The following is a 16657-nucleotide window of genomic DNA, read 5'->3' on the forward strand; positions in this document are numbered from 1 at the left end:
CACTGCTTAAAGGAGGAGACCTGACTTTTATTTCATTTGGGGCAATAGCCAACATATGGTGTTGCCAACTGTCAATACAAAACGTCTATTGGTAGTCATCGTCACGTGAATATTGCATTCTGGTTAGCTTTTGGCTTAACCTCAATGCGTCCTGTTGAACACAGATAGAGCTTACACCCCCAACTATTCTTCCCCCACCCCCACTCCCATCTCCTCCCTTGACTGCTTTTTTTAGGTCATCTCTACCGAGATGACCTAATAAAGCCGGACCAAATGTCCGTCCGTCAATTTTTCTTTCCGATCTTGATGAAACTTCTTAGTATGTGGGTAGAGGTCGATGAGTGTTGCACAACGATATAACTTTTGTCCGGGTTCAAGGTCAGGGTCAGGGTCAAGGTCACGAGGTCACGTAAGTTATAAAAATCGCCATTTTCAAAACCTATCTAGTCTGCCATTCTACAAGATATTCGGCAACTGTTTATTGATTATGATAGTAAAAAATATTATCTTGTATCTAACCGGACAGATTTTTGAATTTCCGTCCCGTTTGGCCGCCACGTAACCTGGAAGATGGTCAAAAACACCTCCCGGTACAAAGAAAACTTTTTACTTCTGATCTTGATGAAATTTGGTATGTGGGTCGAGGTCGATGAGTGATACCCAACGACATATTTTTTTCCCGGATTCGAGGTCAGGGTCAAGGTCACGAGGTCACGAAAGTTGTGAAAGTCGCCATTTTCAAAACCTATCTAGTCTGTCATTTAGGAGATATCTGGCAACAGTTCATCGATTATGATAGTAAAAAACATTATAGAGATGACCGTCACCCCCACACGGGGGTCATTTTTGAAGTTCTTTTTGATGTGTGGTTGTAGCAGTTTTAATGGACTACGTTTCACAGAATTATTACTACATAGAATTGCAAAGCTTTTTCAGAGTTGCATTCTTCTTCTTCTATCACATGCAGCACACGGCTGCGAGTTTCCATCAATGTTTTGCTTGAGCCGTGCGTGTGCCTCTGATCGAGTAACCCAATGTAGGTTTGAGCAAGAACTTGTAATTTGTTCAGGGTGCCGGTGGTAGCTCGCCTGCTCTTCACAAAATAAATCTTTCGCACCCACCGACTCTTGCCAGCAGATGGGACACCCAGTCTATTGTCCATCTGTGGAATACCTTGCCCAGTTTGTGAAACACCAGGGAGACAATTTTATCGCCGGGTCGAGATTTGAACCCAGGCGAGACAGTTCAGAAGCAAGTGCGCATACCCCTCGAGGCTATCCTTCCAGCTGTGGCATTCAATTTGGCTGTGTGACCTGTTTAAGGTTACCAAGAATGGGTATTGGTCTTATTATTACAATTGGTCTACATGGGCCTTTGAAAATATGTTTCACCTGACCATTTTATTGTAATTTTTTTACTTTAAGTTTTTCAATGTTTTCAGGTTTAAATTTGTTGTCCCAGTCAGATTGTTTCCCATGTACAGTCGACTTGATAACACTGGATGTTACTGAGTCATATCTTTTCGCTATGGTTGAATCAAAGTTTGTGTGAATCACTGAATTTCAATGAGCTTCCACAGCATTCATAATATTGTTGAAACAATTGCCCTTTTTGAGACTTTTGCGAAGCAAGTTGATGCCGTCTCATAATTTGCAGGATAATGCTCAGGATCAATCCGGTCCTCGAGCGCTCGGTACTTGAAATCATTCCAAACTTTGATGAGGTTTCTGCTCCGGGCCTCCACGAGTCTTGTGGATTAACAGACCACTCGTCTCCTTCACCCTTTTCTTCTCGGCGTGTCATGTATGAAAATGAGGAAGTAAGAGAGATGGCATCCATCATCAAACTTGGGCTTGGGAAACTTTTCTCTGTTGTTTTCATCATTTCAAATCTGTCTCTTGACCATTCTTTTCCCATTTCTCATTCTTGTAGATGGTGATGCCTGGAGATCAGACAGAAATGGCAGACTTCCAAGACAAAACTATGATGTCATCCCGATATGTAGTTGAGCTCACATTGCCCAATGTGCATATTATCCTCCCTGGGAAGGCCTTCTATCAGTGTTTATACAATAGGTAGCCTGATATATATTTCTTTTGACTGAATCTTTCTCTTACAAACCCACAAAGCAAATTGGTTAATGTGTTTTTCAAATTTTTGGGCTTGGTGCACATCTTAGGCTGAACAACGACCTCTTACTCTGGGAACCGGCTGCTCCGTTGCCGGTTGAGACTGTGGAAAGTGCGGCGGCATTTGGAGCTGGCTTGTCCGTAGCGAGCCAACTCATCCATTCCGGGTTTGGAAAAGAGAGCTTCACGCTCTGCAAGTCTGCATCCCGGGATGGTGTGTAGCACCTTCCCTCTTTTGCTTTGCTCTTGTTGCTCTGTTGCTGCTGACAATTGCAGAACAGTTTTGGCTGTTAGGCTAAGTATCTGCAGAATAACGATGTCTCTTGATGTTCAGGCTTTGACACAGATGATGATGAAGAAGAAGAGGAGGAAGAAGACAGCTTTCAGACTGGAGAATATGGAGAGGATGGAATACGTCATTCCCGCCGGCAAAGACCGCATCAGAGCCCAACACGAAGTCGCCAAAGCTTACTGTCTACTCTTGTCACAGTTGCAAAAGGGCGGCTGGTCATCCACACGCAAGTTAAGGTGCAGTCCCTGACATGCTGTACTGTACTGTGTTGTTATTTTGTCCTATACCACACTTAACATGCCACTATAGTCATACCTAGTGGACAAGGTGAAAGGTTACTGGTGTATCTACCACTGCGCAATCTATTGACCTCAGCTGTAACCTTTATGGTGCGTAAAATTGTGCCATAGGAAGAGGACGACACGGTGATGGAGGGATATCATGGTGAAGCAGCTTTTGACGTGGAGAACAGCTCCTTATTTAGTGTTGTTGAGCACCAGGGGCAAAAGGATTTGCGATTCATATGCCTACAGGGAAATCGTTTTCTGTTGTTCCACAAAGGTAACTGTCGCTCTGCTTTGCTATACTTTGTTAATTTGACCAGAAGAGCTCATTGACAATAGTTTGCTAATTTACTGCACCAATAAACTATGATAAAGGAATGCTGTACTTAACAGTGACTTTTGTAGTTGCTTTATTCACCTGGAGTGATTAATTTTTATTTCATTTTGATGCATTCAAGTTGAGCCATGTTTGCAAACTGACAGGATCCATTGAAGATTATCCTTTGAAGTGTACATTGGAGCCAGTAACTGGTGCTCCACCGCACCTTGAGCCAACAATCTGCCATTCTGACAATGGCGTGGTGACGAAGTTCCCAGCACCAGTGGGGACGGGGGGCGACAGCTTGCATATGCTCTCTGTGGCCATCAAGATCAGCAAGGATTCAAACATGCGTAAACTCAAGGTCATTTAGCTTTTGATCAACCCCAACCCTTTCTCCAATTACTGTTTGGTTTCTTTGTTTATTATGCATTTATTCCATGTGTTTATGGATCATCTGCTTACTGCATCCGTGATTTGTTTTGTTGCATGCACAATTTTTCACCTCCCCCACCCCCTCCCTTCCGTTTGCCTTCCCTTCTCTACAATCATGTTTATTTCCTTCTGAAGGTTTCCCCCCCCCCCCTTCTCTAATTCTTCTCACACTTTCCTACCCTCCTTTCTCTCTCTCTTATAACCTTCCTTTCTCTTCCTTTTCACACTTATAATTTTTTGATGGAGTATTCATTTATTGATGTGCTCTTAGAATCCCACTCTCTTTGTGATCTCCTTTCCTCTGCTCATTCTCAAACTTGTATAATTGTTAGAACAAGCCTACTGCAGAAACCGATCAACGAGAATTCTTATAAATTAAATGGAAAACCTTATTTGTTCAGGAATTCTTGGTTGCCATTGCTGTACGAGGAGCAACCCTGCATTACAGGCCGACTCTTCCCAAGCAAGGCTGGCATGAGCAGGTGAGATTAGAGGGAGCAGCCAGCAGTCAGCAGATTTGGAGCATGTTGGCAAATTGTTCCATTTTTCAAGAATAATGAAATGTACAGCTGAAATGCTGCCTTGCAAAAGAGCTGTTCATCATACTTTGCCTTCATGTACAATGAATCGTGTTTCTGCAAAAGTGGTAGCATAGATGTTTTTGTAGATTCTGGAATTTTGAGTTGTTGATAAAAACCATTCTCTCACTTCAACTTTGAACTTTATCAGCCTTTGTCTTTGTTTTTTGGGGGGTTTTTTTGACAAAGCCTCCAGTTGGTTGTGCTTTTCTGTTACTCATTGTGCAGTTCTCACAATTCTGGTGATCGTGGACTCTCCCAACAAACTTTTTTGAAGGCTAATTGTGACTAATAAATGTGCGCTGGAGAATCGCAAGAATTTATTTATTTGGTTTTTGACCAATTTTGAAACCATAAACATCTCCTCGCCTTTATATTGAAACGTTTTTTTTTTCTTCCCAATGAAAATGGCAGAATTTGTGCTTCCTAATTATCTTTATTTTATTTTCCTTACTTCTCTTACCTATATTGAGGACTTTTTTATTTTTTAGGTCTTGGACTTTATTGATGTACTGGATGAGCCAGTTTTGGGTTATGCACCTCCTGACATCATAACTGTACTCCACACGAACCTTCTGGGCTGTGCACTCGATTACCGGTAAGAGGCAAATCTCGAAGCCAATTTACCCCGGAAGTACAATGATTGTTGATAGAATGAAACCAAACATTATTGTACGCTATATTGCTGTACTGCAACAGCTATTAAAGTGAAATGGTGCTTTGCTGATGCTTTGACTTGTAATTTGCATGTTGTGGGCATGTGTGTGTTATTGTGGATGCCCTCCCAATGACCTCTTTTGCATTCTTCATGATTTCTTTCAGGCCGTTATATCTGCCTGTCCGTGCCCTGTTCACTGCTGAGACCTTCAGCGTCTCCAGCAATATCGTCATGGACACCTCAACGTCCATCCTTCGGTATGGGCCTCTTGCATGTACCCACGGTATGCACATCTGACTTGGTGTTGAACCTGTTGGTACAAGAGAAATGTTGATTTTGCTGAAATAATAATCATTCCTGTCCTCGTCGTCGTAATCATGAAACCTTTTTTAAAAATTGTTCAAAAGTAGAATTTTTATTCATCTTCCTTGTAATTAGGTTAATTTATCACCTCCTTGAAAATGACCTGTACTTAAAGCTGAATGACCCAACTCAGTTGTCATTTCTGCCTCTTTTTTATTATGTCTAGAGAGTGTTTGTTTTAAGAACTAATGGAGCCCTGTAACTGAGCTGAAAAATTTAGTTGTTTTTTTTTATCCAAATACATTTGTAAAGAGCAGATAAATTGCAGTACCCAACAAAAATCACAATTATCCAAATATTAAAGTTACACGTACCCACACTGCAAAAACACGAAAACCATGATAACATTTTTCTATCCACAAGAAAAAAAAAAAATTCTCAGTTTTCTCGTTTCAAGAAAACTTTTCTTATTTTAAGAAAATTTTTTCATACGAAAAAAGTTTTTTATGTTGCTTTTTTGCACTGCATTATTTACAGCATCACCTTTGTGACGTCAAGGGGGTTTAGAGGCGGTAAGTACAGCAGTGGTGATAAGCACTTTTTATAATTTAGATTTTCATATAATTTGCTTCAAATCTCCAACTTCATTATGTTTTTACATTCACTATGGCAGTGTGAGCTTCTGGCACTGATTACCAAAATGAGTACAAAGAAGTGCAAACACCTTCATATTCAACCATTGTTGACCAATTGGTCAACATTCTGAGACATTCCAACATTCGGAAGTCATTGTCACAGCCGGTGCAACCCCGGCCTTCGGCCGTTTCACGTTCTCCGAACCGTTCTCAAACTGCTTAAACGTAATTATTTGGGCTTATTTCTTGTGGTTCAAAAAGTATCAGTAAAAGAGCTCAATGCAGTTGGTTGGTTGAATTCTGCAGTTTTATTTTATTTTATTTGCAGTTTCATTGTGGACAATTCAGCACTCTTCCTCTCCAACAAGTGCAACGTTACATCAGTGGACCTGAGAAAAAGTGAGTTTTCATCTGAGTGGTTGCTTCACTCTGTGATTGCCTTTATTTTCACACCATCATACTTTATTTTTATTATCCCCCGCCGCGTGGCGGAAGGGGGATATTGTTGTCACCCGGGTCGTCCGTCCGTCATCCGTCCGTTCAGCTGGCTGGGCGTCAACATTTATAGCTGTGAGTGCGTTAACTCATAAACTGTTTGCCATATCGATTTGAAATTTGGGTCACACATGTACCACCTGAAAAGGAAGAACCCTATTGATTTTGGGCGTGGCCAGATCAAAGATGGCCGACTGGGGCAGTCGTCCGTCCGTCCGGCTGGCTGGCTGGTGTGGTGTATGGGCATAGAGCGCTGAGGGGTGTGGAGAAGTTGTGATAATAGTCACGTGGCTAGGCATGCATATATCTGTTCACGCCCGCTAGAGGCTCTGAGTAGTGCGCATCCAAGTACGCAATAAACAGAGTTACGACTACACTCTCGACTCTCCGTATCTCACTGCACTTCGGACACTACAGTTGGCGACGAGGATGTTTTGAATCAACGCGTGCAGAGTGCCTGTTTTCCTCGGCAATGACTTTGAGTCGTTGCCGGAGCAATTGGATTGCCAGGCGCACAGAGCGCCGGGAGAATCAGCGCAGCTGGCGTGGTGCGAGTTCGATCACCTGGCAGGGCGCCCAGGGGAGCGCATCGCGAGTTTCGCGCGTAGGTGAGGCGTCGGGCCGTCACCTGCAAATTCACGTCGAGTGAACGGCAGGCCAGGCTCAAAGATCGTTTTATTGCTGGATTGCAAGACTCGGACATGGTTTCGGTGATAGTACGGCTGGAGTATGAGGATATTACGTTCAATTCAGCAGTCGAAACGGCTTCGGCTGTCGAACAGACGCTGAGAGGTGTCCGAACCATTGTCGGCCAGAGCCTCATGGGTGGTCCAGAGGCCCACGCGGCGTGGGACAACCCCGATGACCCGGGGCGAGACCTGCGACCTGTGTGGGGCCACCCCAACGACCCGGAGCGGGACCTGCAATCTGTGCGAGGTTTTGTACATGACGTACGCTTTTATGTCCCGGAGCGAGACCTGCAACCTGCACGGGGAAACCCAGACGACCCGGAACGGGACCTGCAGCTGATGATGAGCCTGTTTTCAATTGGTCCGATGGTAGCAAGACCAATGACAGTGGAGATCGAGGTGAACAAGACACCAATCGTTTTTCAAATTGATACCGGGGCCGCGGTGTCGATAATGGGCGAACAGATCGCTCGTAGACTCAACGGTCTCCACCTTATCAGGTCTACCCTCACGCTGTACACGTACACCGGCAAAGCGATTACGCCACTTGATATGACAGACGTATCGGTGACCTACCAAGGTCGAAGCGCCATGCTCTCGCTGTTTGTGGTACGAGGGGAGGGGCCGGCGCTCTTGGACCGAGACTGGCTGACTAGCCTCAGGCTAGACTGGACGGCGCCAGCCATTCACCTTGGGCGACCCGTGCCAAGCTGATTAGAGGATCGGTCGGAGGAGGTTTTTCAAAAGCATCAAGATTTGTTTTGCAACAAGCCTGAACAACTCGAGGACGTGCAGGCAAAGCTTTTGAGGAAGGAGGGAGGGGTGCCTCCCTTGGAGCACGCGTGCGGGGTCCTGCTGGGGGCAGGGGCCGCGTGGATGCAGAGTTGGTGTCTGTTCCTTGCTTCCTGCAACTACGATATACAGTTCCGGAGCAACGGAGGGCATGCCGACTGCGATGGTCTCTCGCGCTTGCCCTGCATGGAGGGTCCAGCTTCGTCTGAATCGGCCGACCAGGTTGATGTGTTTGCACTGAGCCAGGTCCAGGGCGGGCCGGTCACCGCCAAGCAGGTCGCGGTGGAGTCGGCTCATGATACAGTACTCGCCCATGTCGTTCAGGCGATTTCAATGGGGGATTGGAGCAGAGTACTCACCCGTGTCGTTCAGGCGATTTCAACGGGGGATTGGAGCGAGCTGCCTTCGACGGTGCGATCGGCTCGTTATCCGGCACGCGCTCGTGTCGTGCATGCGATAATTCAACACGTGATCGCCTTGAGCGCGTTTTGCATCGTCTCTGCGCCTTCGGCCGTCCATCCCGCGACAAGGTTGTTGTGGTGGCCGGGGTTGGGGAGAGGCTTTGAACGAGCGATTGAGCAGTTCGCTGCTGGGCAGGCAAATGCCGACAAGCCGCGCGTGAGCAGAATGTGGTTGATTGTGATCGGTGCGTTCTCTGGGTGGCCGGAGCATGTGGTTTGGCAGGGTGCTTCGACGGGCATTACTGTAACGAAGCTGCGGATGATCGTTGGTAATAAAGCGATACCCGGAATATTGGGTGCTGGCAACGATCCGCAGTTCTTCGCAGATGTGTTTAATGATCTGGTGCATCGCAGCGGTGTTCAACACCTTAGACGGTTTGTTAAAGGGTTGTGTCATCCTGACGTGCCAGAATCGTTTGTTAAAATGTTGTGCCAGCCCGTCACGAGCGAGCAGGTGGCATCGGTTGTTGAGATGTGGAAACGTGCTTTTCGTAAAGGGAAGTTTACTTCTGTGCCGACGATGTTTCATGGGTTTTCGTTACCGTGTGGAAATGTGATACGTTCAGCCACCGATGAACCTGTGAAGGTAATGGAACCAGCAGATTGCATGGTTCGGGTTGATGGCGGGGAGTCGGGGCAGGTTCGCTGTTCAGCGTCACCCCCGCCCCTGATATCGTCAAAGCCAGACGTGCCGAGCGCCATGGAGCGCAAACCTCTGATCTCGCCAAGGTCAGACGTGCTGGCGCCCACGGGGCTTGCGGACTCGGGGTGTTTACCTTATTCAATCCTGTCCGAGGGAGACGAGCAAGCTTGTCGACCGGGGGCGTTTGATGGTGCAGGGGGAGGTTCGCCTAGGGTGTCACCTCGACCTCGACCTCGCCGGAAGGCGTGTAAGCATGGGCCGTCTGGGGGCGCTATCTGCCTGGGGCGGATCAAGAGACGTGGTACTTGGTGGGGATTTTGGATGATTAGTGTCCTTCTTTTTCACCAGTTGCTTTTTGTGTCATGGTACCAATGCTTTTGTTGCGTGCCATTTTGTCACTGGTTGCTTTTTGTGTCATGGTGTCGATGATTTTTGATTGGTATCATGTTGTCATTTTATAGTTATAATTGTCATTTTATAATCATACTTTTTGGAGGGAGGAGTGTGGTGTATGGGCATAGAGCGCTGAGGGGCGTGGAGGAGTTGTGATAATAGTCACGTGGCTCGGCATGCATATATCTGTTCGCGCCCGCTTGAGGCTCTGAGTAGTGTGCATCCGAGTACGCAATAAACAGAATTACGACTACACTCTCGACTCTCCGTATCTCACTGCACCTCGGACACCACAGCTGGGCGTTAACATTTATAGCTGTGAGTGCGATAACTCATAAACTGTTCGCCATATCGATTTGAAATTTGGGTCACACATGGACCACCTGAAAAGGAAGAACCCTATTGATTTTGGGCTTGACCAGATCCAAGATGGCCAACTGGGGCGGCCATCTTGAAAAAATGTTTTTTGTAATAAATGGAAAAACGCTTTTCTGATTTCAATTATTTTTCAATGGCGGGGGATTCCCCATCTCTGATGGGTATATTTTATTAATACTGCAATGCAAATATCATGGTCACAGTCTTTTTAATTTGTTGCCCATCACTATTCATGTGCTCACCCATGCACATCTGCAATCTCTTCTTCCCACTTGGACAGACAAGCATAACAATATTAAATCCCACATTTTATTTTTTATTATCTACCTATTTTTTATGTATTTATTCATTGTGTTTTTATTTATTTGTATATTTTATTTTGTACATGTTTTAAAAATATTTTCCCAGTGCTTTTACTTTAGTTGCTTCTAAGATTCAAATTTTTATATGAGGAGCTAGAAAGGAACAGAATAGGAAAGATCAGTGTGAGAAGAGATTGTAGATGTGCATGGGTGAGCACATGAATAGATGAGAGAACAGATACTGGGAGACTGTTCCACAAGCAGGAGAATAAGGGGACAAATGAATACAGAGGGAGGGTGGGGGGCAAGGAGTCTGGACTTTGCGAGAATGAGCAGGTGACAGTTTCTAGAGGAACATGTGTGACCTGGGGTGGGTTGAGGTCAGAGGTAGGAGAGGGCATAAGAAGCAAGGCCAGATGTAAACTTGTATAAAAGAGACAACCAATTTGGTGTCAGTGGGAGAGGGAAAGTCCTTGGGAATCTAACTCTTGTGTTGAGATTGCAATGGTGAGGAAGGCCTTGTTTTCAACTGCCTCAAGAGGAGCAAGGTTGGAATCAGAAGCACCAGCCCAGAGTCAGGAGCCATACTCCATGGAACTCCATGTGAAAGCCTTGTACACCGTGATGACCTCGGTGCAGCTCAGGAATGCCTTCGCTCTACTGAGAATACCAAGATGGCGACTTGTCTTGAATGCCAGTTTGGTGATATGATCCTCCCACAAAAAGTTTTGACAGATCCAAGGAGTTCCAGGATTGCACCTCTTCCAGTAGCTGTTCAGAGAAGTGGATTTGGATACTTTGCTGATACTTGTGGATGGACATTGATAAAGGTTGTTAGGGTAAAGGGGTAAAGCTCAAAATGTGAGCACCTTTTAATTTTTCTACAGTTGATAAATTGACCATTTTCTTGTGCCACCCACACAGACTGCTCATTCTGTGCTTGAAATGAGGCTCTCTTAAATAGCCAGATCGTTACCAGAGGTGGCATTGTTCATGCTTGAAACAATTAATATCGGCTTTATTTCTTCCGTCATACGTACTTCCGGTAGCATTTTCTGCTGTAGCTTTCTACTTGTGTTTATATATATGATCGTTGCCGAGCGTCGACTTGTTTTAAGTTGATATTCTTCATCGGATTTTCTGGGAAATTCTCAGTGGTATTTTTTCATGTTCATCTGCTTTACGCATTTCATATTCGGCAAAGAAATTGGAAAAAATATCCGTTCATGGCGAGTGTGATGTGGGTGAGATTTCTGTGAGAGCCTGCTCTGCATCGCTGGAAGAAACTGCACTGAAGGGGGGGCGGGGGGGGGAGGGAAGCTGAGATGGAACGATAGACAAACTGATCATTGGCAGATTGTCACGTTTCTGTTCATGACATTTCGGCCACGATGAGATCATATGTGATGGACACGTCATTGGAGATCCAAAGTATTTTGCTTGGAACAACTTGAGGAAACCTGTGACAACGCAGCAATGTAGCTTTATCATGAAATGGTCCATGGCCACCAGCAGCCTGACTACTATCGGCCTCTCTACTTTCAGTAACTCGCATCCTTTTTTGCGGTTCCAAATCGGTGCACACTGCTGAACTTGACAACTGCGACCTCGCAACTGAAGTTACGAGGAGTTGCGACTTGGACTTATTGTGTTCGGGTGTTGAGACTTAGAACGGCAAGTCCCCGATGTTGGCAGTGATATTATAGATTTGATGCAACAGTTTTCAAAGAAATAAATTGGAAGTATGTTAATTGCTTGATGATTGAAAATGACTGAATTCAGACAAAGAGTAAATATACTTAAGTTAAAAAGGAAAGATATTAAACACTTACAATAGATCTATGCCATATTTTCTTACAAATAACCTGCCCCCTGGTTTTTAAACTAGTGTACCTGGGCTTGAAAGTGCTTTAGGAAAATTTGTCACGTATAACCTGCACACGAGTGTACCCCACAAGCCACCTTTCCTCTCCACATGATTGGGAGATGTGCGATCTCCATATTTCCAGCAGCCAACATAGCTTTGTTGTCAAGGGCCAACAAGCGGCTCTTTTCAAATACAACTGCGGTAAATAATTAACCAATTGACATTAAATTGAATATCTTGAGAAAGGTTGTTGTAATAATTAAACTTTACTGTACCGATGTGTTTCCGGAACCGATGTGACCGGAAACCACGCTGTTCATCCATTAGAAATGTGTAAATACCCTGCAGACTGTTTAATTTCATATCATTCCACAAAATCGTTCATACCTTCACAAGTCCCTGCCATACAATGTCTGCTGTCAGTACAAGTCGGAGAAAACATAAAAGTTTCATGACCGAATTCAAACTGAAAATTGACAAAAAAGTGGGCTGATTTCTGGAGAAGAAGAGGACAAGCGTGATTTTTAAATCTCATACTTGACATACTTTCTGACTGAGCTGCTTCAACTGTTTCACAGTGACACAGAAGACGAGGACTTTGTGGGCTTTACGGAAGACGATTTACCTGTACCTTAAATAGCTTTGGAATTATATATATATATATATATATATATATATATATATATATATATATATATATATATATATATATATATATATATATATATATATATATATATATTTTTTTTTTTCAGTAAAATATGTGAAAACTGTAATTAAAGATAATGTAATAAAAACTGCCTCTCTTTGTATCTCCTTGATAATTATTTAACTTCGCCCCCTGTGATTGTCACGTGCTGTATGGTGAAATACCATATAACCCACACACGAGTATACCCTGCAGTTGGAATTTTTGGAACTAATTTAACCAACAGCCCGTGGCTGGTTATTTGCATGAAAATATGGTATACAGTGTCGAAACGATCGGAATTATACATTTTCACAATACATAATAATAGTAATAACAAAATAGATCTGTACATATTTAGCCTGAGTATGTTAAGTAAAACAAAACACAATCTTTCATCGATTATTCAAATGCGCTCTTCATCGTCTTGCATGTATACCCGACCGGAGGTGCGCATGATTACAAGGATTCGTTTAAAAAAAAAAAAAAAAAACCCTTTGTGGCACTACCTGGGGTGGCGATCTGGCTATTTAAGATTTAGCATCTCCACATCGAAAACCTCAATTTGCAACTGCATATTTAAAGCTAGTGTTGGTTGAATGTCATCTTCCAATTAGATGACCAGTGGCTTGTCTTGTCCAGGTCTGATGAAGGATTATTATTTTTGTTTTTGATTTCTTCGTGTTTGGTGTTTTCATTGTTCAACATTCTATGCTCCATTATTATTTGTTCCCACAGACTATGTGTGCGTTATGGACATGGGTGTTCTGGAACTCCAGCTTACAACTCGCATTCCCCATGGAGAAAACACTCTGGTGAAATCCCATCATATTTTGTCTCGTCTTTCTTTCCTATCTCCTTCCAATTGGTGATTTTGAGGCATATCAATTGCATATATATATTTATATAATGTATCTATATATATATATATATATACTTTTTATTTATATATATATATATATATATATATATATATATATATATATTTTATTTATATATATATATATATATATTTTATTTATATATATATATATATATATTTTATTTATATATATATATATATATTTTATATATATATATATATATATATATATATATAATTTATATATATATATATTTTATATATATATTTTATATATATATATATATATTTATACACACATATATATTTATAATTTATATTTTTTATATATACATATTGTGTCGGATTTCAGAATCCGATCCAACAAATGCATACAAACATCTCGGTCCTCAGACAGTTATTTTCCTCAATGCATGTCCAGGATAGACCTATCCCCATGTCTTGTGGGATTCTAAATGTGATGCATTGAGAAGGGTAAAGAATATATTCCCTCTCTTATGGAAAGCTCCTTTTTCTCTTTACGACAGACACATTCATGCACGTGAAATAGCCATTAACCCAACGGAAGCTCATCCACCTCTTCCACCAACGTTGACACACACCTTTTTCCATCGACGTTTGATACACCGTTCAGCAGCTCTCTGGATGCTACCTGGCTCTTTTTCGTATGAGGCTGAACATTGAGGTGATAATTGTTGTTGACGTTTTATGAGCACTTCACGTTTTCGCTCGGTAATTCTGGCAAATGGCTGCTTTCTGCCGTTCATCCAGCACCACAGGCATGGCATCGTGGGCCGGGAATGATCCAGGGACGGGCGGGTTGTCACGCGCAACGATGTGCGAAATGGCGGGGTGGATTTGGCTGGAGTCTGCTGGAGGCTCTGCCTAGATGGGCCACCTTACAAAAGAGGACGAGATGTCCGTTTCTTTTTTCAGTCAGTTGGCGACGGTCAGTCAGTTGGCGACCGCTTTGAGAGTTTTGCGACAGTCAGTCAGTTGGCGATAGCTGGTTGCAGTTCTGACAGCTTTGAGAGTCAGTTGGCGATAACTGGTTGCCGTTCTGACAGCTTTGAAAGTCAGTTGGCGATAGCTGGGCAATGGCTATCGTCGGTTACAGTCAGACGGTTGGTGAGCTGGCGACAGTTGTTGATGGCCTTTCAGTTTCTCACAGCACCTCAACTTCTCACAGCTCCAAACAGCTGTCCGTCGGTTGTGGCTCCTGACAGTGGGTGACGCTCGGACCGTTCATGCTGGTTCTGCTCGAGACCTGCTCTTGGCGAACCTGATTCTTGGGAGTGACGTCAGTTGGTGTTCGAGCCTGTTTGTGAATGGGTGCACAGCAAGGCTGGGCGCTGGCAACGGACAAGACACGCTCACACATTTCAGGATGTTCTATTTGACGTACGACGACTTCTGTTTGGTGAGCGACACTGGATTTCTCTCTCGCCTTGAATGATCTGCTGGGTACCCTTGTCTCGTGTTTAATTGTTAAGTAAGGCATAGTGACACGCATCTGCTCCTTGTCTCTTTTTCTATCAGTGCCTGATTCATTATTTATTTGTTTGCGATCATTTTGATTGATTTGGCCTGATTAATTATTTATTTGCTTGCGATAAGTTTGATTGATTTGGAATTTATTTATTTTTACCACATGGAAATATAAAGTTATTTTTATTTATTTATTTTCTTATTCATAAATTGCTTTGTTGACGTTCCAACCTGCCCGTGCTTGTCCTTTCCTTCCATTGATCCAGCATTGTCTGAACCTAGATAGACTGGGAGGTAATTACGAAACGAATTGATCTGTAATAGTCAGCACACACCAGCGGTTAAACGCTCGGCCGCCCTAATTAAGATCTTATCAAGATAAGATTGGTGCTTTGCCGAGGGCGTGCTCCCCGTTCAGGAAGCCACGTGACCTCTAGTTAAAAGGAAAAATTAGATGGTGGACACTGGAACTCGTGGTGAACTGATTGGTGTTCGTGGTTCTAAAGCAACCCATCGTATCACAAAGTTAATCGTGAGCGGTGGCCCCAGGTCGGCTCTTCCAAGGACAAACGGGGATTAAACCCCCTCATAATACACTCGGTACCCGTGGCGTAACAATATATATTTATATTTTATATTTTTACACGTATATGTATATGGATATGTATATATATATATAGATATTATATATATATATATATATATATATATATATATATATATATATATATATATATATATATATATATATATATATATATATATATATATATATATATACTTGGAACCCTTGTGGTTTTCAACTTTACACAGGAGGTTTTATTGTTTCCCACAAGTAATTCAAGTGTTATGACTCATTTGTTGTGGAGTTCTTTTTTCCTACCTTACTTGGATGATGATGAGGACATTTAAGCAATATTATAAAATGGTCCTGATGTTTTAACTGTAGATCTTTGATGGATACATTCACAATAGTTCAGTGAGAGATGACTAAATTGTATTTTATTTGTAGTCACATGATTGCAATTCATTTAGTTGGCTTAAAGTCCCGTGAATGATTTTTTTTTCCTCCAAAAGTAAACAGTAATACGATAATGAAGCATTTGTGGTTTGAAAGCTTTTATCATTGTTGGTTACACTCATTCATCAGAAGTCTGTTTTTATCCCCCGCCGCGTGGCGGAAGGGGGATATTGTTGTCACCCAGGTCGTCCGGCTGTCCGTCCATCCGGGTGTCAACATTTATAGCTGTGAGTGCGATAACTCATAAACTGTTCGCCATATCGATTTGAAAATTGGGTCACACATGAACCACCTGAAAAGGAAGAACGCAATTGGTTTTGGGCGTGGCCAGATCCAAGATGGCCGACTGAGGTGGCCATCTTGAAAAAAATGTTTTTTGTAATACTAAATGGAAAACCGCTTATCTGATTTCAATCATTTTTGGTTACTACATTCCTCACCCCTGGGAAACTTTTTCGAGATGATGACCAAATGGTGTCTTGTTTCCAATTCACCTCCCTCATTATCTGGAATATGTATGACCTTTTTCATTCAATGGCGGTGGATTTCCCATCTCTGATGGTATATTTATTTTTCTTTCCTTCTTCTTTACACTGTGTCACAAATGCGCACTTGAAGGTGGCATAGGTTCTTGGTAGGGGTAGGGATGTGGTTTGGGGGAAGGGGTTGTGCTTGGAGGGAGGGGGTATTTTCCAACACAAACTATGCGAAAACTGAATTGTGATTACATTCTTAAACTAGAATGGCACTCAATATGGTGCACACCTCCGCCGGCCTGGAAGGTTTACGTTTTATATCCCACTGATAGGCTGGATCTGCATCCAGACCTTCACCAAAATCTAATCATCTTGTTCTTGTCGCCTTCTCAACTCATCTGCCAAGTTTTGTCATAATCCGTCCACAACTTTTTGATACATCATGCTACATATCGTTTTTTTGGCCCCA

The 16657-nt window shown here is 43.0% G+C and overlaps 1 protein-coding gene across 1 annotated transcript in view; it reads left to right on the forward strand.

The window, feature by feature from the left end:
- Nucleotides 1-16657, forward strand: part of LOC147020027 (autophagy-related protein 2 homolog B-like) — a 150001-nt gene that overhangs the window by 98781 nt on the left and 34563 nt on the right. Inside the window, exons 17-27 of the mRNA XM_085894969.1 lie at nt 1657-1819; nt 1933-2075; nt 2180-2343; nt 2464-2657; nt 2832-2982; nt 3189-3388; nt 3861-3941; nt 4529-4635; nt 4860-4952; nt 5962-6032; nt 13080-13156. Of these exons, the coding sequence (XP_085751095.1) occupies nt 1657-1819; nt 1933-2075; nt 2180-2343; nt 2464-2657; nt 2832-2982; nt 3189-3388; nt 3861-3941; nt 4529-4635; nt 4860-4952; nt 5962-6032; nt 13080-13156 (1444 nt within the window). The remainder of the gene's footprint in view (nt 1-1656; nt 1820-1932; nt 2076-2179; nt 2344-2463; nt 2658-2831; nt 2983-3188; nt 3389-3860; nt 3942-4528; nt 4636-4859; nt 4953-5961; nt 6033-13079; nt 13157-16657) is intronic.

The sequence above is a fragment of the Eptatretus burgeri genome, chromosome 9 (assembly GCF_056783735.1).
Source record: "Eptatretus burgeri isolate ZD-2024b chromosome 9, Ebu_testis_v1, whole genome shotgun sequence".
NCBI classification, from domain to species: Eukaryota; Metazoa; Chordata; class Myxini; order Myxiniformes; family Myxinidae; genus Eptatretus; species Eptatretus burgeri.